General features: G+C 44.5%; 1 protein-coding gene and 1 long non-coding RNA gene across 9 annotated transcripts in view; one reads left to right on the top strand and one right to left on the bottom strand.

Moving 5' to 3' along the window:
- The window catches only part of ANGEL1 (angel homolog 1), a 49,678-nt gene that overhangs the window by 13,184 nt on the left and 12,098 nt on the right, over nucleotides 1–24,396 (top strand). For 3 of the 7 annotated variants that reach the window (XM_017880583.1, XM_017880584.1, XM_017880585.1), the window contains 7 exons: nucleotides 9,121–9,235; nucleotides 13,925–14,500; nucleotides 15,410–15,636; nucleotides 16,054–16,123; nucleotides 16,714–17,147; nucleotides 19,948–20,074; nucleotides 20,375–20,485. In XM_017880583.1, the coding sequence (XP_017736072.1) occupies nucleotides 9,121–9,235; nucleotides 13,925–14,500; nucleotides 15,410–15,636; nucleotides 16,054–16,123; nucleotides 16,714–17,147; nucleotides 19,948–20,074; nucleotides 20,375–20,485 (1,660 nt within the window). The other 4 variants (XM_017880586.1, XM_017880588.1, XM_017880589.1 and 1 more) reach the window with 4 other exon arrangements.
- LOC108534948 (uncharacterized) lies at nucleotides 9,242–10,510 on the bottom strand. 2 transcript variants are annotated; one of them, XR_001887076.1, is made up of 3 exons: nucleotides 10,284–10,510; nucleotides 9,995–10,135; nucleotides 9,242–9,810 (listed from the first exon to the last, which is right to left on the bottom strand). It is a non-coding gene; the product is annotated as an uncharacterized LOC108534948 (long non-coding RNA). The 2 variants fall into 2 exon arrangements; XR_001887075.1 differs by having other exon boundaries at nucleotides 9,242–9,754.

The following is a 24,396-nucleotide window of genomic DNA, read 5'->3' as shown; positions in this document are numbered from 1 at the left end:
TACTATTTTTCCAAAATTTCTATGTGATTTTTTTTTTTTTCACAAAATTCCTGTTTTAAATTAAAGGGGTTTCTTTTTTTTTTTTAGAGGTGTCTTGCTCTGTCGCCTCGCCCAGGTTGGAGTGCAGTGGAGCGATCTCAGCTCACTGCAACCTCCACCCCCTGGTTCAAGTGATTCTCCTGCCTCAGCCTCCCGAGTAGCTGGGACTACAGGCATGAGACACCACATCCAGCTAATTTTGTATTTTTAGTAGAGATGGGAGTTTCACCATGTTGGCCAGGCTGGTCTCAAACTCCTGACCACAAATGATCCACCCACCCCGGCCACCCAAAATGTTGGGATTATAGGCGTGAGCCACTGTGCCGACCAAAGGCATCTTTTTTTTTTTTTTTTTTTTGAGATGGAGTCGTGTTCTGTCTATTGCCCATGCTGGAGTGCAGTGGCACGATCTCAGCTCACTGCAACCTCCACCTCCTGGGTTCAAGCAATTCTTCTGCCTCAGCCTCCCAAGTAGCTGGAATTACAGGTGTGCACCACCATGCCTGGCTAATTTTCATATTTTAGTAAAGACAGGGTTTCACCATATTAGCCAGGCTGGTCTCAAACTCTTGACCTCAAGTGATCCGCCAGCCTCGATCTTCCAAAGTGCTAGGATTACAGGCGTGAGCCACCATGCCCAGCCACATTAAAAAAAAAAAAATTTTTTTTTTTGAGACGAACTTTTACTTTGTTGCCCATGCAGGAGTGCAATGGCATCATCTTGGCTCACTGCAACCTCTGCCTCCCGGGTTCAAGCGATTCTCCTGCCTCAGCCTCCTGAGTAGCTGGGATTACAGGCATGTGCCACCATATCCGGCTAATTTTGTATTTTTAGCAGAGTTGGGGTTTCTCCATGTTGGTCAGGCTGGTCTTGAACTCCCGACCTCAAGTGATATGCTCGCCTCAGCCTCCCAAAGTGCTGGGGTTATAGGTGTTAGCCACCATGCCCGGCTCCAGTCACATTTTTAAAATTAATCTTTTTATTTTGAAATAATTTTAGATAACAGAATTACAAATATAACAGAGAGGTCCCATTTATTCTTCACTCAGCTTCACTTTATGTTAACATCTATATAACCATAAAAAAAGATCAAAACTAAGTTAATATCAGTGCAATGCTATTAATTAAACTACAGACTATATTTGTATGTTACTAGTTTTCCCATTAATGTCCTCTTTTGGTGCCAGGATGCCATATTACATTCGTTATTGTGGCTCTGTTGATCTCCTCCAAACTGTGACATTTCCTTAGTCTTTCTTTCGTCTTTCATGACCTTGACACTTTCAAGGAGTACTGGTCAGATATTTAGAATGTCCCCAGTTTTGGTCTGGCTGATGTTTTTGTCGTGGTTATTGGGAAGGGTGCCACATAGTTGATGTACCCTTCTTGGTGTGTGTCAGCAGTACATTATGTTAAGATGTATTATATTGATCACTTGGTCAAGGAGGTATCTGCCAGGTTTTGCTACAGTAAAGTTGCTATTTTTCCTTTTATACAGAATACAGACTTAGATACTTTAAGACTCTGCAAACATCCTCTTTCTGCTCAAATTTTTGCCCACTAATATTAGCATCTATCAATGGATCATGCCTCAACAATTACTATGGTGTTCTCCTGGTGATTTTCTGTATTTGCAATCCTTCTACATTTATCGACGGGAGTTTTTCTATAGGAGTTGCCCCTCTCTACCACTTGTTTATTCAGTTGTTTGTATCTATAGGGACTCAGGTTTATTTTATTCCTTGGGTTACAATACAATACTATCATTTATTTTACTGTTCAATTTCCAACTTTGGCCACTGGGAGTTCATTCAGGTGGGTTCCTGTGCCCTTTTGACATCCATCTCCCCCTTTTTTTGAGCACTTCCTTACTCTCTGGAGTCACAGAAATTACTTTTCTGGGCGAACGCGGTGATGCATGCCTGTAATCCCAGCACTTTGGGAGGCTGAGGCAGGAGGATCACCTGAAGTCAGGAGTTTGAGACCAGCCTGGCCAACATGGTGAAACCCTATCTTAGCTAGGTGTGGTGGCACGTGCCTGTAGTCCCAGCTACTCAGGAGGCTGAGGCACAAGAATCACTTGAACCCGGGAGGCAAAGGTTGCAATGAGCAGAGATCTCTCCACTGCACTCCAGCCTGGGCGAGAGTGAGACTCTGTCTCAAAAAAAAAAAAAAAAAAGAAGAAATTATTTTTCCAAGGAGAATTGTATTTGGAAACCTAGATCTGGGAGGTTGTGCACTCATCACTATGTGGGTATCACTACTTCTGGACTTTTTGGTGAACAGAGCTAGGAAATATATGTGTGTGCATGTAAACTAACCCACCCATAACAAACATTTATATTTATTTCCATACCAGTCCATCTATATATGTACACTGAACAAAAGCCATGAGTCTATACTTATGCCTCGATCCCCAGTCCAGCACTACGTGACTCATTCATGCCGTCTCCTTTTTCGTATTTGTCATTTCTTTCTCCTGGCCATAAACCTGGCTCTTGTTTTCTACCATATATCTGCTTATGTGTTCATCTCTAATATATATACATAATTAGTTTCAGAATTGCTAAGCCATAGTCCTAGAAACAAATTTACTAACTACAGCATGGTGTCTGTTAGTATATAAGGTTGTGGTTGTTTACCCTTATGGTATCCAATCAAAATACATTTTTCCCCAGTTACTTAGGTCAACTCTTTCTTCTCACCCCCTTCAGTGGGTTATTTAATTCACGTATAATAGTTAGATTCATTTGTCAGAGTCTGCATTTCATGTTTCCTCACACATCCTGGTTGATTTTATTATGGCTGATACATGGCAGAATTCATTCTTTGTGGTGTAGAGTTCTATATGTTTTGACAAATTCATGAAATCATATATCCACCACCACAGTCCCATTCAAAAGAGTTCCATCACCCTCAACAGCCCCTCATGCTGCCTCTTTTACCCCTCGTCCCTCCCTATCTCCTGGCAGCCACTCTTCTCTTTTCTATCCTAATAGTTTTGCCTTTTCTAAGTTACATTAATGAAACCATACAATGTGTCGTGTTTTTTTTTTTGAGACGGAGTCTCGCTCTGTCACCCAGGCTGGAGTGCAGTGGCCGGATCTCAGCTCACTGCAAGCTCCGCCTCCCAGGTTCAGCCATTCTCCTGCCTCAGCCTCCGGAGTAGCTGGGACTACAGGCTCCCGCCACCACGCCCGGCTAATTTTTTGTATTTTTAGTAGAGACAGGGTTTCACCATGTTAGCCAGGATGGTCTCGATCTCCTGACTTCATGATCCACCCGCCTCGGCCTCCCAAAGTGCTGGGATTACAGGCCTGAGCCACCGCACCCGGCACAATGTGTCGTTTTTTCAACTAGCTTCTTTCATTTAACAAAATGCATTTAAGAGTCATCCACATTGCTGAAGAGTTCCTTTTTATGGTAGAGTAATAGTCTGTTACAGAGATGTACCACACTTTGCTTATGCATTCACCTGCTGAAAGACACCTTCTTATTTTCCTCTTCTTTGGTGATTATGAATAAAATGGCTATAAACATTCATGTGCAGGTTTTTGTGTGAACATGAGCTTTTTTCTCTCTTGAGTTCTCCTGCCTCAGTCTCCTGAGTAGCTGGGATTACAGGCGTGTGCCACCACGCCTGGCTAATTTTTGTATTTTTATTAGACACAGGGTTTCACCATTTTGGCCAGGCTGGTCTTGAACCCCTGACCTCAGGTGATCCACCCGCCTCAACCTCCCAAAGTGCTGGGATTACAGGAGTGAACCACCGCGCCCGAATGTGTATGTCCATTTTGAATTCCCACCAAGAATGTATGATAGTATCAGTTGCTCCACATCCTTGCCAATATTTACCATTTCCAGTTTTTGGTTTTGTTCTTCCATTCTAGTAAGTGTGTAGTGGTATTTCATGGTTGTTTTAATTTGCATTTCCTCAATGATTAATGATGTTGAGCATCCTTTTGTATGCTTATTTGCCATTTATATTTCTCCTTTGTTCAGATCTTTTGCTTATTTAATTTTAATTTTAATTAATTAATTTATTTATTTTGAGATGGAGTTTTGCTCTTGTTGCCCAGGCTGGAGTGCAATGGCATGATCTTGGCTCACCGCAACCTTCACCTCCTGGGTTCAAGTGATTCTCCTGCCTCAGCCTCCCCAGTAGCTGGGATTACAGGCATGTACCACCACGCCTGGCTAATTTTGTATTTTTAGTAGAGATGGGGTTTCTGCATGTTGGTCAGGCTGATCTCGAACTCCCGACCTCAGGTGATCTGCCCGCCTCGGCCTTCTAAAGTGCTGGGATTACTGGCGTGAGCCACTGCGCCCGGCCCTTTTGTTCACTTTAAGTTGGGTTATTTATTTTCTTATGGCTGAGTTTGGCAAATTCTTGATATATTCTGGAAATAAATCTTTTGTCAGAAATGTGATTTGCAAATATTTTCTCTCAGTCTGTGGCTTGTCTTCTCATTCTCTTAACAATGTCTTTCACAGAGTAAAAGTTTTAATTTTAATAAAGCCAAATTTTGTCAAAATTATACAAATAGTTTTTTTTCTATTATGGATCACATTTTTGGTGTCATATCTAAAAATTATTTGCCTAACCAAGGTCATGCGGATTTTCTCCTGTTTTGTTTTAGAAGTTTTATAGTTTTGGCTTTTGCATTTAGGTTTATGACCCATTTAATTTTTTTTATTGCAGTGAAATATGCATGATAAAATTTGTCATTTAACCATGAAATTTAACATTTTAAAGTGTACAATTCAGTGAGATTAAGTATACGTACAATGTTGTGCAACCATCACCACCATCTATTTCCAGAACTTTTCCTGTGACCCATTTTGAGTTAGTTTTTGTATAAGGTGTGAAGTTATAGGTTGAGTTTCATTTGTTTCACATGTGGACGTTCAATTGTTCCATCGCCATTTATTGAAAGACTATTCTTTTGTCATTTAATTGTCTTTTCACCATTGTTGAAAATCAGCTGAATTTGTATCTTTTCGATTTTGTTGTGGGGCTAGTATTTCAGAAACCACATAACCAGCATGTGCTGTACCCTCTGATTAAACTGTTGTGCTTTTGAACTACTGGTTTGTGAGGTAAGCCTTCATGGTCCTGAGAGGTGGATCTGAAAGCACTTAGGGGTGGGAGGTGAATTGACTGTACAGTTAATCCAAGGAGCTTGGCTTAGATTTTGAGGACAGTGGGAGTTTGCAGTAAAAGGTTTTAGGCGGCAGTGACCTGATATGATTCACACAGTGAAAGATTGCTCTGGCTGCAGTGTGGAAAATGGATCCAGGCAGAGGACAATCAACACTAGTCAGGAGTGGCTGGAGGAAGTGGATCCACTGAATAAATACAAAGAAGGCCAAACCAGTTGGATTTGGGAATCAATCAGATATAAAAGAGAAAGAGAAGAAAAAAGCGGGGGCCAGGATAGCTCAGTACATGGTTGTGCCACTCCTAAAGGACAGAACAAAGGAGCTGGGGCAGGAGTCTTTTGGAGGATGGTGGTGATGGGTACAGCTTTGCCTGGGTTGTCTTTGAGTTGCTGCTGGGGTGTCCGTTGGGAGAGGTCCACAGGCAAAAAGATTTATGGGTCTGTGGCCCAGAAAAAGGATAGGTATTTGAAGCCATTGGAGTGGTGAGACTTTCTCAAGAAGGGACGGTGGAGGAAGAGGAGGGAAGAGGCCAAAGGAGAAATCCTAGGAACATCATCAGGAAAAGGATGGTGGTGAGAGGAACAGAAGTGAAGGACACAAGGATAGGACATCCACCAAGACAAGCGAAAAACAAGAATGTCACGGAAACCAAGGGAAGAGAATCTTACAAGAAGGGGGAGGTTATGCAAAATGACAGAATATTCAGGGAATAATAATGCTTAGGGCGTGTTCTTTCTGCAGGACCCTACTATCCTCAACAAGGAAAGCATCAGGAACAGTGAGGAGGGAGTTTTGGTGGCGTGATGGTGGTGGAAGCTATATCATAGTGGAATGAGCATGAATAAGAGTGAGGAATTATAGACAGCAGCTGCAGACAACTCTTGCAAGAAGATTGGCTGTGAGAGGTGGGAACGCAGGGGCTAGCTGGAGGGGACCTGGCACTGAAGAAGGGCTTCTTGACAGGAGTGATTTGAGCATGTCTTAAATGTTGATGAGAAGCGGTCAGTGAAGGAAAGGAGAGGGGTAGTAGAAGGAGCGTCATCTCAGAGGAGGCAGGCAGGAGGGGGTCCGGAGCTTGGTGGAAGTTCCAACTGCTGTGTTGGGAGAAGAGGAAAAGGTGGTTAGAGATGCTGGTCAATGCATTATTGTAGCAACAGGGATTAGAGAATTTACACTTGGTGGCTCTATTTTTTCTCTAAAGTTGATGGGGAGATAATCTCCTGAGAGCAAGAAGGGAGGCAATACGGCAGCAAGTTTGAAAAGAATGATCATTGTGAGAATGGGAGAGAAAGCTAATTAAAGAGCATAGAATTGCTGGGGAGGGTTGAGGGCAGAAGAGAGGTTGGAGACTAGCACACTAATGGCCTCAATCTATGGAGGTGGTAATTTTATTCATCGGCGCTCAGCAGCCCAGATGTAAGAGCCAAGAAGAATAGTTTTACCGACCTACGCAGATATAATCCAAGAACAATGGGCAGGAGAGTTGATGATACTGGGGAGAGTGATTTAAAAGAGGGGTCATGGGAATTCCATGTTGGACAGAGAAAGAAATGATGACTGAGAGAAAGCTTGAGAAGGACAGAATAGAGAAATCAAGGGTTTGATGGAGTTAAAAGATGAAGTAGAAGTGGGAGAGGCAGAAAGCCATGAGAAAGCCATACCCTCAGAGTGGGTGTGTGAATTTATGATTTCAGAGGGGAAACAGTACCCAGTGATGACATATCCAAGGTGCAGCCAGGGAAGGGAGTGTCTGAAGTACATGGAAATGAAGGTCATTGAGGAGATCATGGCAATGAGCTTCCAGGGGTTAGGATGACTCATCCACACTGGTGACAGGAGGACTAGAGGTAGGGAAGAAGACTGTGAGTCCAGGGCTGAAGTTTCAAGGAATCGGGGAGTGGGCAGGAGGTCAAGGAAAGTCAAGGGTGAGGTTGGGGTAAACATTGATGAGTGCCTGATAAATCTCTAATGAACACATGGATGCATGAATCAGTAAATAAGTGAGCAAATGAATCCAGTAATTCAGACTAATCTGGCGTACATTCTGGGAATATCTAGCCATAAATCTTAAGATTCCCAAAGAAAACACTAGGCTCAGAGAAGGCAGATCACTAGGAGTATAGAGGACTCGGGTTATCATAAGAGTTGAAGATGAGCAAATCTTTTCAGCCTATCCTATCTGAGAAGCTGTTTGCGCTCTCTAGACCAGCCCATGTTCAATACCATAGCCATTAGCTCCTTGCAGTATTCAGGACCTGAAATAAGGCTAGTCCAAATTCAGATGTGATGTCCAAGTAAAACACACACTGGATTTTGAAGACTTAGTACAAAAAAAGAACATAAAATACCTCATCTTGAACTATTGATTACAAGTTAAAATACAAAATTTTTGGATCTATGGGGTAAAATAAAATATTATTAAATTAATTTCACTTGCTTTATCAATTGATTTATTTTTACTTTTTACACGAGGCTACTAGAAAATTCTAAATTACATGTGTGGTTCACAATATATTTCTTTTGGGCAGCCCTGTTCCAGGCGTTGGTCAGTAGCCTCTGTGATCCTGAAGAAAGCACTATGCCGCCCCAATATTTGCACATGTTCAATCAATAAGTTAATAAATGTAGCCACTCTGTTGGAATTCCACATATATTTGTTGTCGTAAGTAAAATGTTAGCCCTCAAGGGCTTAAATTTCTTATACACTGGAACTGTCCCTTTAAGAGAGCATCTTAAGTCTCTCAAAGTATTGCAAAACCTCCCACTTGCTCCATGAGATAGGTTCTGCACCCTGGAAACCATGGCGGTGATGGATGCAGGTGCTCACACTTGTCTTCATTGTTAGCACAGTTGGAATGAATTGAGGGAATCGTCTCTCTTCTTGTGTTATTTCTGACACAATGAGGCTGGAGACTGTGCACATTATACTTGTAATTCTCCTCTGACTGGGGAAGCCTAAGGCTCCACTCCTTCAGGCCCAATCTCCTTGGAACCTGTAGTTACTGGCTTGTTTAGTAATACTTATTACAGTTGGAAGGGCAGGAACCCTATTTTAGCCTGAAATTGTGGAAGAAGATCCTACGTCAGCAGGGTCCGGAGCTGTTTTTTTTTTTCCCAAATCCAAAAATGTAATAGTAAACATTGAGAGTTTACACTGGGTCAGGCACAGTGAGGAAACTGAGGCCCCAAGAGCTTAGCAACCTGAGAGGTTCCACAGGTAAAAGGTGGCAGAGCTAGGATCTCCACGTAGGTGGTGTTGAGATCCACCACACTAACTCCAAAGTGTGTGATCCTCATATCACCCTACACCTTCCAACACAACTGATTATGGACCAGGAAACAAAAAGAGGGAAGCCTCACTTAATTGGTCTCAGAAAAAGCCTCTGAAAGAACATGGATCAGTTGGGCTGACACATTGTGCCCACACATGTGCATTGAACAGCCCAGTTGAGACTAGATCCTTTAGCAGAAGTTCCCAAACCATGCATTGGAATAAGTGTTTAAGGGCCTCATTCCAGGGCTGCTAAATCAGAACTCTGGGAGTAGGGCCTAGAAATTTGTATTTTGAAAGCATTTTCCCAGTGGAGATAAGGGAACCATTACCCTTGATTAGGATCTGATTTGGAACTTGGACTTCTGGATAACTCATGGTACAAAATGGAAGGAGGGTACAAGGAGGGTTTTATTCAAGCCACATCAAAGGAGGGGGCCTGACCTCAGGAGCGCCTTTGGTAGATCCACCATTTGTGCACTAATTTCTAAGGAGGTTCCCAACCTTCAGATTGCTGGGGCCTCTGTTTCATCTCAAACAAAGGGATGAGTGCTGTTGCCTGAAGGCAGGCAGACATTGCCACCTCTAGAACTAAGGGTAAGTAGTGGGAAGGCCACAATAACTCTCTCCTTCTTCCTCCTTTTAGTCTTTCAGTGTTATGATGTACCCAGCTGGTCCAGGATCTGGTGACTCCCCAGAAGGCTTCCCTGAACAACCAAGTCTCCAGCCACAAATTGGAAATCGCACAACTCAGACACTGGGTACTGAAACTGGGTGTATCATCCAGTCCCTCCTTCAGAGCCTGTTTGGGGCAGAAGACTGGGGGAGGGAGACTGGGGAAGAGAGACTCAAAGAGGTTGCTAGGTGGCACAGAAGTGATGGCAGAACTGGCCTTCATTTAGTGACATATGCTTTGTTCAACCAGTCAACAAAGGCTTATGTGGTGGCTAGTAGTGCTAGCGAATGCAGATTTGGCCACTTGCAAAACCAATGAGCAAGGTCGTGGTATGGTAGAAGGAGACTGACTTTATTACAAACCAAAGCTAGCAGTGGGGAAAAACGATCCAGGCTTTTGCTTTAATGGAACTGCTTCACATTTCCAAGCAAAATGCGAGGCTTTAAGAAGTTTTGGTATGGAGGGTATGCAAGGGGTGAGGCAGTGCAGGTCTTCATGACGAGTTCTGATGACTTGCCTTGAGTTACTGCCCATCTGGTGAACGGGCTGGCATCATCTCGGGCTGGGCTGAGTTGTAAATTAACTGTAGCCTTGAAGCAATCTCCTGGTGGGGGAGATTTCCACAGATGCCTATACTGTTTCAAGATTTAGTCTCTGGAACTTTTAAGCCAACATACAATTAGATATGCTAATAGTGTGTGTGTGGTTGGGGGGATAGGGTGTCGGGGGGTGCCTAGTGGTTAACTGAACAAAAAGAAACAAAGAAATAAAACAATATAACAAGAATATAACCTTCAAGCTGGGTACTTGGTTACAGTAGGTGCTTGGACTGTATTAGAGATACCTCAAGGTAAGCAAACAACCAGCCAGAACTGGTCCCTGGCCTTGTGGAAGTTTCTCTCTTCTCTCTCTCTCTCTCTCTCTCCTCTCTTTGTCCCCTCTCCTTTCTTTCTTGACTCCCTTATCAATGGGACACCCTGTTTTCCTAGATTAGGAAAAAGAAGACCCATTTAGAAAGTGGGGAAGGAGACAAAATATTACTTCCTGAAGCAAGGTAGGACTCAATTTGTGACCTAGAATCTGAGACAGGGAAGTAGAGGCAGGAAAAGGGGGAAAATGGGGGAAGAACTCACTTCCTTTCTGGGCTGAGAAGGGCTAGAAGTCAAGGTTAAGTGGAGCCTTAGAGAAAGTCCAGCTCTTCATTTTACAGGTGAGGAAACTGAGGGGCGAAGAGGTTATAGTGTGGTCACAAGGTGGACACCTAGTTAGCGGCAGAAGTGGGAATAAACTGTGGCCTTTGAATAACACTATGGGGCCTCCAGTTAGGCACTCAATTTTAATTCGGCACGCTTGGGTGGCAGCCGGGAGCTAGGCGAGGGTAGTTGCCATGGGAACCGGTTCCTCCCACTTCCTGCGTGCGCACCCATAGACCTGCGCTACCAATAAAGTTGTTGTTGAAGCGCTGCGGCGGGAGCGCCGGCTGCACCACGTGGGCCGGACCGGGCCGGGGGCGGGACCGAGCTGAGGGAGGCCCTGCAGGCAGCAGTGAGGAGTGGAGGCGGGCGCGGGCGGCCGGACATGATCGCTTCGTGCCTGTGTTACCTGCTGCTGCCGGCCACGCGCCTCTTCCGCGCCCTCTCAGGTACCGGCCAGGCGTACCGACAGACAGGAGCCCGGCCTGGGCCCGCCTCTGCGGGGCTCCGCGGGCGTGGAGCGGCGTGCGGTTGTCCGGGCCTTACGACTACCGTGCTCCAGGCAGTGCCGACGTGTAGGGAGGCATTCCTGAGCCCTTGTCCCGCGGGCCCCTCCTGACCCCACGAGGACTGGACCCGGCCGACGATCCTCGTGGGCGGCCCCTCCTCCCGCCTGTTGTCAGATGGCTTCCGGCCACGGTTAAGGTGGAGAGGAGCTGTGGACGGGCAGGGCCCTTTCCTGGCCCTGGGGGTGCAGAGAGATTGTGGGGTCGGCCAAGTCAGCACCCCGAGGGGTCGGGAAGGGGTAGCAGCTCGGACCGAGGCGAGTGCCCAAATTCTCGGCGGGCGAGGCGGGTCGGCTCTGGGAGGTTTATGGCCGAAGTACTAGACGCACCGGTCTTCGCCAGGTCAACTTCACACTCACTTTTCACTGCCACCTGGCAGCTCTTGCTCCTATCTCACCGGTGTCTGGTTGAAAAACGGACGCTCAGTCAGAGACACATTTAGATCTCAGCTTTGGAGCATTCCTGCCCCCAGCCCCGGCGGTTTAGAGGGAGATGTGCTGGGGTGGGGGCAATGCCCAGTCGATACCTCAGAGGGGGTGGTTATTTCGTTACTTTTTCATGATTTGTCTGCATTCTCAATTCCTGGGCTTCGAAATTACAGAGGGTTTTATGCGACCAGCAGTTTCTGAGATCCCATGGAACTTGCAGACTTTTTGCCTTTAATTTATGGGACAGGACCAAGAAGTACTTAGGAATGAGGGCTCCAACTGTGTATTCTGTGGTTTTCCTTTGTGGAACTTTACACAATTGATACGCAATGTGTGTGTCATTGATAATATATATTTCATATAGAAATCTTTTAAATTTATTTTTACTGTGTATCTGCCATTAGAATGCAAACTTCAGGAGGGCAGGGCCACGTCCATTTTGTTCGCTGTATCTCTGGTGTTAACACATTGCTCGGTATATATAGTAGGCACTCAATGAATTCAGGAATGTCTTGTGTGTCCATACTTCTGAGGAATGGGAAACTCCACAGAAGTAATTGTTTTCAGAGAACTAAGGATATTCTTTTAACTATGTTGCTGTTACTCCTGGAGCTCTTCTAATGCCCTCTATGGCAGCCTTAGTGATATAGTATACTAGTCCAGAGGTTTCCAGACCAGTAGAGTCCTAGGGATCTCAGAGGAGGGCCCCTCCCCACCTACACATTACAGTAGTCCCACTTATATTTACTTGGCATATTTGGTTTCCAAATAAGATTTTTAAAAAACAGAAGCATTCTGCTGCTGAAAATCCACCACCACCACTGCCAAAAGATATCTGCCAAAATCGAAAGCCTCTAACTTCGGGCATATGAACCAAAGAACCTCTGCCATCTGGTACATGCAGAGGATGTTTCAAGGGGCAGATAATTAGCAAGTTCTTGAGACTAAAGCTCAATGACCCAGTCCATAGGTTTAGAGCAGGGTTTCTCAATCTCAGCACTGTTGATGTTTTGGGCCAGATCATGTGTTGTGGGTCCATCCTGTGAATTGTTGGAAGTTCAGCAGCGTCTCTGTCCTCTAACCACTAGATGCCAGTGGCACTGCTGCAGTTGTGACAACCACGGTGTCTTTGAACATTGCTAAATGTCTTCTGACGGCAAAATCACTGTGGTTAAAAACCATTGTTTAGAAGGACATAAATATACATAGGCTCCAAACAAGATATTTGAACAGTCTTTCAATATTTGAGCCATTTTTAAGTTTTCTTGCCTTAAAAAAAAATTGCCAGTAAAATGAGTCTAGTGATTGAGGGCCAGCATCGTGCATGTCACTTGTCCTGTGCTGTAAATAAATGGCTGGGTGTGTGAGTGTGGGAGTTGTTTGCTCTCACCAAAATTCTGTGCTCAGAGTTTTTTAGAGTTTTTCCCACATTCTTTCTTGCCTGTTGGTTGTGATTTGTGGCTGCAGTAGCAAAGAGATGTCAGCTGTCTCTTACTGTCAACTGTTGGCACCTTGTAATTTATAGCCTCTGATGTGTTGTGGAATGGGAAAGTAGATGATGAAGTTTGTGAAGATTTTATTACAATAAGTAGCTTTAAGAAGAGGCTTAAGGGCCTTTGCTGAGATGTAAATTGTATAGATTTTGAGGCTGTCTACTTTAGGACTTTTCTTTTGGAATACATTCATAGATCAGGGAATTTATACAACTAGAAAAGCTCTTAGAGATTATCTAGTTCAAACTTCGCTTGTCTCTATTTTTTTAAATTAAATTTTTTTTTTCAATTTTTTTTCAATTTTTTTTTTTTTTTTTGAAATGAGGTCTCACTTTGTCTCCCAGGCTGGAGTGCAGAAGGGCAGTCACAGTTCACTGCAGCCTCGACCTGGGCTCAAGCAGTCCTCTTGTTTCAGCCTCCCAAGTAGCTGGGACCACGGGCATATGCCACCATACTTGGCTAATTTTTAATTTTTTGTAGAGATGAAGTTTCGTTATGTTGCCCAGGCTGGTCTGTAACTCCTGGCCTCAAGCGATCCTGCTGCCTCTGCCTCAGCCTCTGCCTCCCAAAGTGCTGGGAGCCACCACGCCTGGCCTCTTGTTCCCATGTTACAGTCAAGAGTAACTCCATCTGACTAGGGCCATTGTTCAAGGTCAGTTTTATTAATTTTGCTGCTAGATCATAACCCACAGTTCTGATTCACAGTCAAGTGCTGGTTCTAATGTAATGTGGTTCTTAGAACCGAAGAGTTTGTTAATAGTTTTAACTAAGTCATGTAAAAGGAGTGTGGTTATATGTGCCCATCTGTGTTCTAGATTATGTGAGAGGGCTGTTCTTTCATGCACTGAATATTTATCAGATCCCTGTCTTATAAATTAGTCACCACTTGTAAAGAACAGTGCCTGGCACATAGTGAATACTTTGCCCTGATTATGATGATGGTGTTCAGGCATTAAGGTGGGCAGGCTCGGTGATGGTACAGTGATGAGCAAGGTGGATGTGGGTCTTGCTTTTATTGGGCTTATGTTTTAGCTGGGAGAAGAGTGTGGATTGGATGACAGTCTTATAACCTGGTATTTTGGCTTTCCTCCTAGATGCTTTCTTTACATGTCGAAAAAATGTCCTTCTGGCGAAGAGCTCATCCTCCCAGGTAGAAGGCGACTTTGCCATGGCCCCTCGGGGCCCTGAGCAGGAGGAATGTGAGGGCCTGCTGCAGCAGTGGCGAGAAGAAGGGTCGAGCCAGGTACTCTCAACTGCAAGTGAGGGGCCCCTTGTAGATAAAGGACTAGCCCAGAGCAGCCTGGCACTTCTGATGGATAACCCTGGAGAAGAGAATGCTGCTTCAGAGGACAAGTGGTCCAGCAGGCAGCTGAGTGACCTTCGGGCAGCAGAGAACCTGGACGAGCCTTTCCCTGAGATGCTAGGAGAGGAACCACTGCCGGAGGTGGAGGGCCCTATGTGGGCAGCTATCCCCATGCAGACGGACCCCCAGTATGCAGACTGTGCTGTCCTCCCAGTGGGTGCCCTGGCCACAGAGCAGTGGGAAGAGGACCCGGCGGTGTTGGCCTGGAGCATAGCACCTGAGCCTGTGCCCCGGGAAGAGGCTCCCATCTGGCCTTTTGAGGGCCTGGGGCAGTTGCAGCCTCCCCCAATGGAAATACCGTATCATGGTGAGTCTGACAGCTGACTGAGTGAGCCAAGGGAGCAGGGTGTCTCAGGTGTGGGCAGAGCCATTGCTAAAGAGAAGATTCTATGGTAGGGAGCTTTGCCACTGCATTCTATTTTTCTAAGAATCTTGGCGTGTAAGATCTAGAGGGGCCTTACAGATCATCTCATCCAGCCCCATGGTTTTAAAGGTGAAATAATCACAGTGCAAAGAGGTAGCAGAACATGCCTAAAGTCATAAAGCCAGGTAGGGGAAGAACTGAAAGCATACTCTAGTTCTGATTCTCCACAATATCATTTCTCTGGTGGTAACCCTAGGGCTTTCTGAGGGTAGGGATGGAGAGGTCTCAGGGCCTCTATTCTCTATCTCAGTCACAATCACCTCAGTTTTATTTGTGTTGTATATTCAGAGTCCATTAAAGTTTGAAGAAAGGCATAAATAGATTTGAAATCCACTATGCTGCCACATGCCATAGGGGAGATGGGGACACACTGTGGTTTGTAGTCCCACAGACTCTTCCAGGTTTAGGGATCAGAAAACACCCAGGGCTGCAGTTAACTCTAGAAATGTCTTTAACCTCAGGTGACTGTTAAGCACACTCATCTGAGTGATTCTCCAGATATATATAGATTTATCAAAAATGAGAGATTGTCAGCTTGCATATATGGAGCATCTGTTAGATGCTAGGTACTGGTGATGTAGTGGTGAGTAGGCCAAGGTCTCTGGTTTTGTGGAGCTAACCATGTCATCTGAAGAATGTTCATAGAGTGCTTTTCCCCACAGAGAGGGATGGGTGACAGGGCAGATGGTAAAAGGAACTTCAGGCATAATACTACTGAGTCAGGAGTGGAGATGGTGGTGCCTCTGCATTACTTGTACTTGCCATGGAATGCTTCTCCCAATCCCTTTTCAGAAATTTTGTGGCGAGAATGGGAGGATTTCTCCACGCAGCCAGATGCTCAGGGCCTGAAGGCAGGAGATGGCCCTCAGTTCCAGTTCACTCTGATGTCTTATAACATCCTGGCTCAGGACCTGATGCAGCAGAGCTCAGAGCTCTATCTACATTGCCATCCAGACATCCTCAACTGGAACTATCGCTTCATGAACCTCATGCAGGAATTCCAGCACTGGGACCCCGATGTGAGTGAAAAGGGGAGTTGCCATCTTGCATTGTTGCTGGACCTGGGCTGTTTCCCAGTGCTCTTAGAAGATGAGTTCAGCCCCGTAGTTGTTCAAATGATTGGAGTCCTATCTAGGGCTGGAGTCTGCCTGCCTGGTGTCAGTGAGTTGTTGGCAGATGCTGAGAAGAATCTCCCTAGGTATGCACTTTCCAGCACCTTTATGCAGGAAGGGAGGCTTGAGGGATTCAAGGAGCAGGAAAATCCAGTGCATATGTCTAATCTCTTCAGCATAGGTCTGGGCCTGTTCTTGCTGTTGGTGACTGGGAAGTTTCACTGTGCCCCAGCAGCTTCTTACCTGGCCTCAGGACCTGCTCCTAGAGGGTGAGGGTCACATTCCAGCACTCCGGAGTGACTGGGTTCCTTGTCAATTTCCCAGATCCTGTGTCTCCAGGAAGTCCAGGAAGATCATTACTGGGAGCAACTGGAACCCTCTCTGCGAATGATGGGTAATGCAGCTCCCTGGGATGCTTGCCAGCTTTTCTTTCTACAGCCTTGCCTACTCTCTCCTGAAGACCCCATCCTTCCCTTTTGTCTTGGTAAACCCTCAGTTTCACCTGTGAGCTAGCTCCTTCCATGTGTGCCTGAGAAAGTAGAATTCTGCAGTTTTAAAGCAATTCTGACATACATTGCTATTTGATCCTTGAAGTACCCAGTGTGGTGAGACTGTGTTATTATTCCCATTTTACAGATGAGAAAACTGAAGTTCTGAAAATTCGTGTGACTTCCTCAGAATCACAAAGCTACAAAGCTAGTAGATGTGGAGCTAGGAATCCAGCTTGTCTGACTCTAGATTCTGGGCTCTTTTCTATCATGTTACATTGCTTCATACCCTTCCCTCCTTGCCCATCCAGCCCCTCAGTCACCTAGTTACAGCTGTAAGGGGGAACCTGCTGAACCAAGGAAGTGGCAAAGGCTTCTTATATTGAGTAGCAGGAACAATGCCTCAGGGGCACACACTGGGACTGCTGGTGCTGGTTGGAAGGGATTCAGGCTTTAAGGACTCTGACCCATCTCCTTGGTGGGGTTTTCCTTGCAGGCTTTACCTGTTTCTACAAGAGGAGGACCGGGTGTAAAACCGACGGCTGTGCTGTTTGCTACAAGCCCACCAGATTCCGCCTGCTTTGTGCCAGCCCTGTGGAGTACTTCCGGCCTGGCTTGGAGCTACTTAATCGGGATAATGTGGGCTTAGTGTTGCTACTGCAACCACTCGTCCCAGAAGGCCTGGGGCAAGTCTCGGTGGCCCCGCTGTGTGTGGCAAATACCCATATCCTTTACAACCCACGCCGGGGTGATGTCAAGCTGGCCCAGATGGCCATTCTCCTGGCAGAAGTGGACAAGGTGGCCAGATTGTCAGATGGCAGCCACTGCCCCATCATCTTGTGCGGGGACCTAAATTCTGTCCCTGATTCACCTCTCTACAACTTCATCAGGGATGGAGAGCTCCAGTACCATGGGATGCCAGCCTGGAAGGTGAAATGGGAGAGGCCACAGTGGGGGTGGGAACATGGTCTAGAGAGAGATTCAGCTGTTAGCACCAGTGCTGCTTCTGTGGCAGGGACCTCAGTACACCTGCTCTGGCCTGTTCCTCCTTTTTCTTGTTATGTTGAATAGCTTGTACCCAAGCCTGGAAGTTAAGAATTCTTGAGTACTTCGGCATGTTGGGATTTTTTTCAGTTTTTATCATTAATATTTTTAATTCACAAGTAGTACGTGAGTATGTACTTAGAGGAACTTAAACATTATACAGTAAGGCACAGGCCTGTTTTATTACCCACATTCTATTCTCTTAGAGTCACATAATGACTGTTCTAAGTTTGGTGGTAGTCTTTTAGCTTGTTTTCTTTGCATTTACAGTGACATCTATGTTCCTATGGTATTGTAATCAGTGTTTACATTTGTTAAGCACTTAACTCTGTGCCATGTGCTATTTTGAGCACTTTATACTCATTAACTCATTAGTTTTCACGATTTCCATCATGGCTTCCATTTTATAAATGAGGAAACTAAAGCCCAGAAAAGTGAAGTAATTTGCCGTAGGTTATGCGGGTAGTTAGTGGTGGAGCCAGGATTTGTAACCAGGTGGTCTGGCTGCAGAGCTCTTAACCCTCAAATACTGTGCTGTGATTGCTTATAACAGCCAATATGTAATCTGCCATGTGTGTTTTATAAACATGATACACTGCTATATGTTTCATTTGTAGCTTGTTTTTTTCCACTCAGCAATTTGCATATGGATCTCATTCCTTCTAACTGTTGAGTGTTGATGACAGACACCTCATAGTTTTATCAGCTTGTGCTGATTTCTTTTTTTTTTTTTTTTTTTTTTTTTTTTTTTTTTTTTTTGAACGGATCTCGCTCTGTTCGCCCAGGCTGGAGTGCAGTGGCCGGATCTCAGCTCACTGCAGCTCGCCTCCCGGGTTTACGCCATCTCCTGCTCAGCCTCACCAAGTAGCTGGGACTACAGGCACCCGCCAACTCGGCATACACCGGCTAGGTTTTTTGTTTTTTAGTAGAGACGGAGTATATGCCTGTGTTAGCCCAGGATGGTCTCGATCTCTGATCTCGCAGAATCCACACCGTCTCGGCCTCCCAAAGTGCTGGGAATTCAGAGCTTGAGGCCACCGCGCCGCCGTGCTGATTTCTTTATGTCACTTAATCTCCTTGTTCCTCTATTTTGCCCCTGCTGTTTCAATTTATTGACTAACTTTTGGCAAGGCACAATGGTGGAAGGACACAAAATGATTGAATTACTGTTGCGCACGTGGGATTTTATGTAAATGAGCCAGATGTGTGCAGAGAAAGTCATGATCTTGCCCTAAAGGAGCTGTAATCAAGGAGCTCAGGGAACCAGGAAAAGAATTGACCGCCTGCCACATGACAGGCACTGTTAGGCATAGTGAATGAGAGCACTTGCTTTGAAGCCAGACAGTCCTGAATTCAGATCCCTGCTCTGCCACCTTGAGCAAATTACTTAACTTTCTTAAACCCAATTTGCCTCATCCATACAATGGGGGATATAATGGGACCTGCCTCAGAGGTGTTTTTTTGGGTGAATTAAATAAATGCGTGTAAAGTGTTTTCTAGTATCTGGTTCAAAGTCAGTAACTGGTAGTGATATTAAGATTCTTAACTGTACATGGTATTATTATCCCATTTTATTTGTTTATTTATATTTTGAGACAGAGTCTCGCTCTGTTGCCCAGGCTGGAGTGCAATGGCACGATCTTGGCTCACTGCAGCCTCCGCCTCCTGGGTTCATGTGATTCTCCTGCCTCAGCCTCCTGAGTAGCTGGGATTATAGGAGTGTGCCATCATGCTCGGCTAATTTTTGTATTTTTAGTAGAGACGGGGTTTTGCCATGTTGGCCAGGCCGGTCTTGAACTCCTGAACTCAGGTGATCCACCTACCTTGGCCTCCCGAAGTGCTGGGATTACAGGCGTGAGCCACTGCGTCTGGCCTATCCCATTTTATAGTAGGAGATGTTGAACCCAAGAGAGTTAACAAACTTGCCCAAAGTCACACAGCTATTAAGTGGCCATTGAATTACAGATCTCTTTTACTTCAGATGACATATTGAAAATTTATGCCCTTATAGGGCAGGGGGATTCTGTCTATCGCTACTCTATCCCCAGCACCTAGCTAGTGTCTTTTGGCTTTCAAATATTTGTTGTTGTTAAATGGCATAAAGGGACTTGCTACACACGTTGGAGATGTGCAGATGACTGATGTTGCCGAATGTTTCCCCTACTACGTTTTGTCCGTTCCCAGGCTGCTCATTGGCTTTGACCGAGGATGGTGACGTAGATACGGTAAAGTGCTTTGGTGCTTTCCCATTTGGTTTGACCCTGTGGTTTCCCAGTAATAGGTTCAGGATATTAGACCTTGATCCAGAAGATCCAAAGATGAGGATAAACCTTTAACCATTGCAACTTAAAGCCCCTGAGAGTTGATATTCCCTGTGGAGGAGAATTGTATTGATTTTTTGGAGGTAAAATTTGGGGAACCACGTGTTCATACTATTCAATTCCCCTTGATTCAGTCTCTTATCCTCCTCCTGTTTCATGGACATTTCAGTGTTGCCAGTGAAAAAGTAATGGTTTTAATTTGGTCCTTATTTTTAACCTGCCCCTGAGACTTACATGCTTGCTTATACCATGTATGTAGTGTGTGATTGTGTGTGTTCGTATTTGTCCACATGTCCCAAAACATGGGCTGTTATTTCCTTTTTCTATCTTGGTTTCCTTATTCCCACCCTGCTCGTTCCTTGCAGGTATCTGGACAGGAAGACTTCTCTCATCAGCTTTACCAGAGGAAGCTGCAGGCCCCCTTGTGGCCCAGCTCCCTGGGCATCACTGATTGCTGCCAGTATGTCTCCTCCTGTCACCCCAAGAGATCAGGTGAGCACATGTCACATTCTTGGTTGGCTGTGTCTTCATGTCTATTTTGGGAGAAAGCTGGTGTCTCAATGACAAGAAAAAGTGTAATCCCTCATTTCTCTTAGCAGATTCTTCTGTTTTCTCACTGTCCTCCCAATGGCCGTCCAATAAAATCGACAACTTTAAATCACAGCCATTGGAAAATCTCCTTGTCTTCTGAATCCTTCCTCTGTGGATCTATGCTGGAAGTTGCTTGGTACTAAGGAGGTCTCAGCATGTTGCTTCATCTTCTTTCACTATATGGCTTTTCCTGGTTTACAGAGAGACGCAAGTATGGTCGAGACTTCCTGCTACGTTTCCGCTTCTGCGGCATCGCTTGTCAGCGACCAGTAGGATTGGTCCTCATGGAAGGGGTGACAGATACTAAGCCAGGTAATGGAAACGAATCCCAGTTTCTTGGTCTTCTTTCTTCTTTACTCCTGATGTTTGTCAGTTATGTGGTTTCCTGCTCTATTCTAAGTATAATTCTTAGAGATTCGCTTCTGGTAATATGTATACTTAGAAGGAAGCTCAGTTGAGTTCAGTGGCCATTGCATGGATGTGCAGTGTGATAAGAGCACCAGACCAGGAATCAAGACACCTGGGTTCTAACTAGCTTTGAGAGCTTGGGTAAGCCACTTAACCTTTTTAGACTTAAGTTGTTAATGACTAGCATGTGTACAGCATATATAGGGGAGAAGTTATACACGATGGGGCTTTGAAAATCATAAGGTAACAGTGGTTCTGGTTTTAATAAAAGTTGATCCTACTGAGAAATTTCAGATTGAATGTAGCAGCGTATACTTGACATTCTCCCCTTCTTGTCTCTGAAACCACTTCAAAGCAACAAGGAGAATGGAAAAAAGAAATGTAAACTCCATTGTAGGCAAAACTGGGAGATTTGAAGATATCTGACACTAAGAACCACAACACAGAAGGAATGCCTGCAAGGAGCACTGGAGATCGTGCAGGGGTGCTAGAGGAAGTATAGAGAGACTTATCTGGGGGATATGTGGATCTCAGAAAGAACTAGCTGAGTACTTTTTCCCATCTGGAGCATAAAACCGAAATCCCTTTTTTTTTCCAACAAGAATAGAAAACACAGGTCATGATAGGAGAGTCTCTGGACCAATTTTGATCATATGAGGCAGTGGAGGAGGGACTGATCAAGGATCAAGCCGTATTTCTGTTAAGCAATTTGGTCAAGTGGTAGAGAGGGTAGATAAGATAATTGTAGAGCTGCGTATCTCTTTTGGCTTGGGAGAGAAAGATTAAAAGGATGCCTACATAACCCTGTGTCAAAAAGAAAATTCCTGTTACTTGAAATACCCAGTCCTTCCCTTATATAAACTTTGCACAAATAACTGGTGGAGAAAACCTCAACTAATTCAAAGCTGGGTTGTCAAAAGGAGGAGCATGGAATCTGTACTAAAATACTACAAGAAAAAAGGAACAGAAAACAAAAGGCGGATAAAGAATGTTTAACTTCAAAGATAAAATAATTGCCATGGACCTTATAGAAATTATGATTACTTTCTCATGAATAAAGAAGTTGTCTTTATTTTTATTTTATTTATTTTATTTTATTTTTTATGATGGAGTCTCACTCTGTCACCAGGCTGGAGTGCAGTGGCACCATCTTGGCTCACTGCAACCTCCGCCTCCTGGGTTCAAGTAATTCTCTTGCCGCAGCCTCCTGAGTAGCTGGGATTACAGGTGCACGCCGCCATGCCTGTCTATTTTTTTTTTTGGATTATAGTAGAGATGGGGGTTTCACCATGTTGCCCAGGCTGGTCTCGAACTCCTGACCTCAGGCAGTCTGCCTGCCTTGACCTCCCAAAGTGCTAGGATTACAGGCGTGAGCCACTGCGCCCGGTCAAGAAATTGTCTTTATGAAAGAAAGAGCACAAAAATAACTGCCTATAAAGTAAGTTCACGCATGTGGCAAAGCATCAGAAGATGAAATGTAAGCTGCAGAGCTCAGAAAAGAAGTGGAATAAAACATAAAAATATTACAAAAAATAAAGACAAAATTGTATGCAGCACAAGTAGGAATAGATACTGTTGAAAACAAGGTAAGAGACAGGCCTGGAAATCCAAACAAAACAAACAAAAAAAAACAAAATGAGAAGTAAAAGGTTAGAAAGGGTTAGAGAGAAAATGACAGTAATGAAAGATAAAGGAGATTTAACTTATGCATAATTGGAGTTCCCAAAGAAGAAAGCCTATAATATAATAACACAGAAAAAATATTTAAAGATAATTATTCAAGAAAGATTTTCCCAAAGTGAAAAGATGGGAATCTTCAGATTGAGAAGACATGTGTCCCAGTAAAAAATGATAAAGGAGCCAGGCACCCTGGCACACACCTATAATCCCAGCATTTTGGGAGACCAAGACAGAAGGATTGCTTGAACCCGGGAGTTTGAGACCAGCCTGGGCAACAAAGTGAGACACTGTCTCTACAAAAAATCAAAAAATTAGCCAGGCATGGTGATGCGTGCCTGTGGTCCTGGCTACACAGGAGGCTGAGGCAAGAGGATTGCTTGAGCCCAGGAGGTCAAGTCTGCAGTGAGCCATGTCCGTACCACTGCACTCCAGCTTGGGTGACAGTGAGACTAAAGATGTAGGAGAATTAATACTAAGACATTCTAGTGAGGTTCCTGGAAGTCAAAGATGAAAGAGTCTTTTGGGCAGTTAAAAGATTGAGCTACTTTGAAGTCTAGCAGTAATGAGGTTGACCTCAGACCTTTTTTTTTTTTTTTTTTTTTGAGACAGAGTCTTGCTTTGTCATCCAGACTGGAGTGCAGTGGTGCTATCTTGGCTCGCTGCAACCTCCGCCTCCTGGGTTCGAGTAATTCTCCTGCCTCAGCCTCCCCAATAGCTGGGACTCTGGGCATGCACCACCATGCATGGCTAATTTTTTTGTATTTTTAGTAGAGATGGGGTTTCACCATGTTGGCCAGGCTGGTCTCAAACACCTGACCTCAGGTGATCTGCCCACCTCAGCCTCCCAAAGTGCTAGGATTACAGGTGTGAGCCAGTGCACCCGGAAGACTTCAGACTTCTTAATATTGACATGCAACTCCAGAAGACAGTGGATTAAGGTTTCTAGGAAAGAAGATACAGTTCAAGAATATTATACTCAACTAACAACCTTTCTGCAAGAAACTACTAGAGGAGTAACTGAAGGCAACCAAGCAATGGCTGGGAAAACTATAGTAAAAGGACTGCTGATTAACACGGAATTTATTTTCTTCTTGTAAGAGTTTAATTTGAATTGGCATTTTTCACAGAGCAACAAACATGTCTGTGGCCCAGTTTATTTTTAATTGCAAAGTGAAAGTATTATTATAGCTCTGTCAATAGCAATAGTAATAACAATGATGGCCACCCTGTATTGAGTGAACCAGCAGGTATAGGAACTGGGATAAGTAAATTCTGTGTCAGTCAGGTTCAGGCAGAGGAGCTCAGTGTTTTAGAATTACAAAAACAGTAATAGGATCTCACTTAGATAATTTCATATTAAGAATAGGTTATTTAAATCAGTGATGTACTTGAATGAAACATAAATAGTAACAAAATTAAACCAAGAACCTTTAAAATATATACTGACAATCACTTTGTAGGTAGAAAAGACTCATTCTATAGGGGCAAAATAGCCAGTTCCCCAACGGTGCAAAATAACAGTAGTATTTTGAAAATTGAGATTAGATTTGGGTAAACACACTCATTCTCCACATACTCTGAATGTACCCTTCTGTTTGTTCAATGCTCCTACCCAGGGCTGAACAGGCTTTTGATGAATCTCTTTTAAAGAGTCTAAATCTAAATTTTTTTTTTTTCATGACAGAGTCTCACTGCTTCACCCAGGCTGGAGTGCAGTGGTACAGTCGTGGCTCACTGTGTAGCCTTGATCTCGTAGGCTCGAGTGATCCTCCCACCTCAGCTTTCCCAGTAGCTGGGACTATAGGCACATGATACCATGCCCAGCTAATCTTTGTAATTTTTGTAGACACGGGGTTTCACCATGTTGCCTAGTCTGGTCCCGAACTCTTGAGCTCAAGCCTTCCTCCCGACTCGACCTCTCAAAGTGCTAGGATTATAGGAGTGAGCCACCATGCCCAGCCAACTATCCTTATTTTAAAAAGGCCATGAATGGAGTACAAGGAGATCTTAGTGTGTGAGTTCATTTTTTCTAGAGGCTCTGTTTAGATATGCTACCAATATTTACAGTTCAATACCAGAATCATCCAACCCAACTGTGCATTTCAAAACATGACAACTTAACTGTGACACTAGCT

The sequence above is a fragment of the Rhinopithecus bieti genome, unplaced genomic scaffold, assembly GCF_001698545.2.
Source record: "Rhinopithecus bieti isolate Rb0 unplaced genomic scaffold, ASM169854v2 scaffold_11380, whole genome shotgun sequence".
In the NCBI taxonomy this organism is placed as follows: domain Eukaryota; kingdom Metazoa; phylum Chordata; class Mammalia; order Primates; family Cercopithecidae; genus Rhinopithecus; species Rhinopithecus bieti.
Note: the sequence above shows the minus strand (reverse complement) of the source record. Positions and strands in the feature narration are given on the sequence as shown.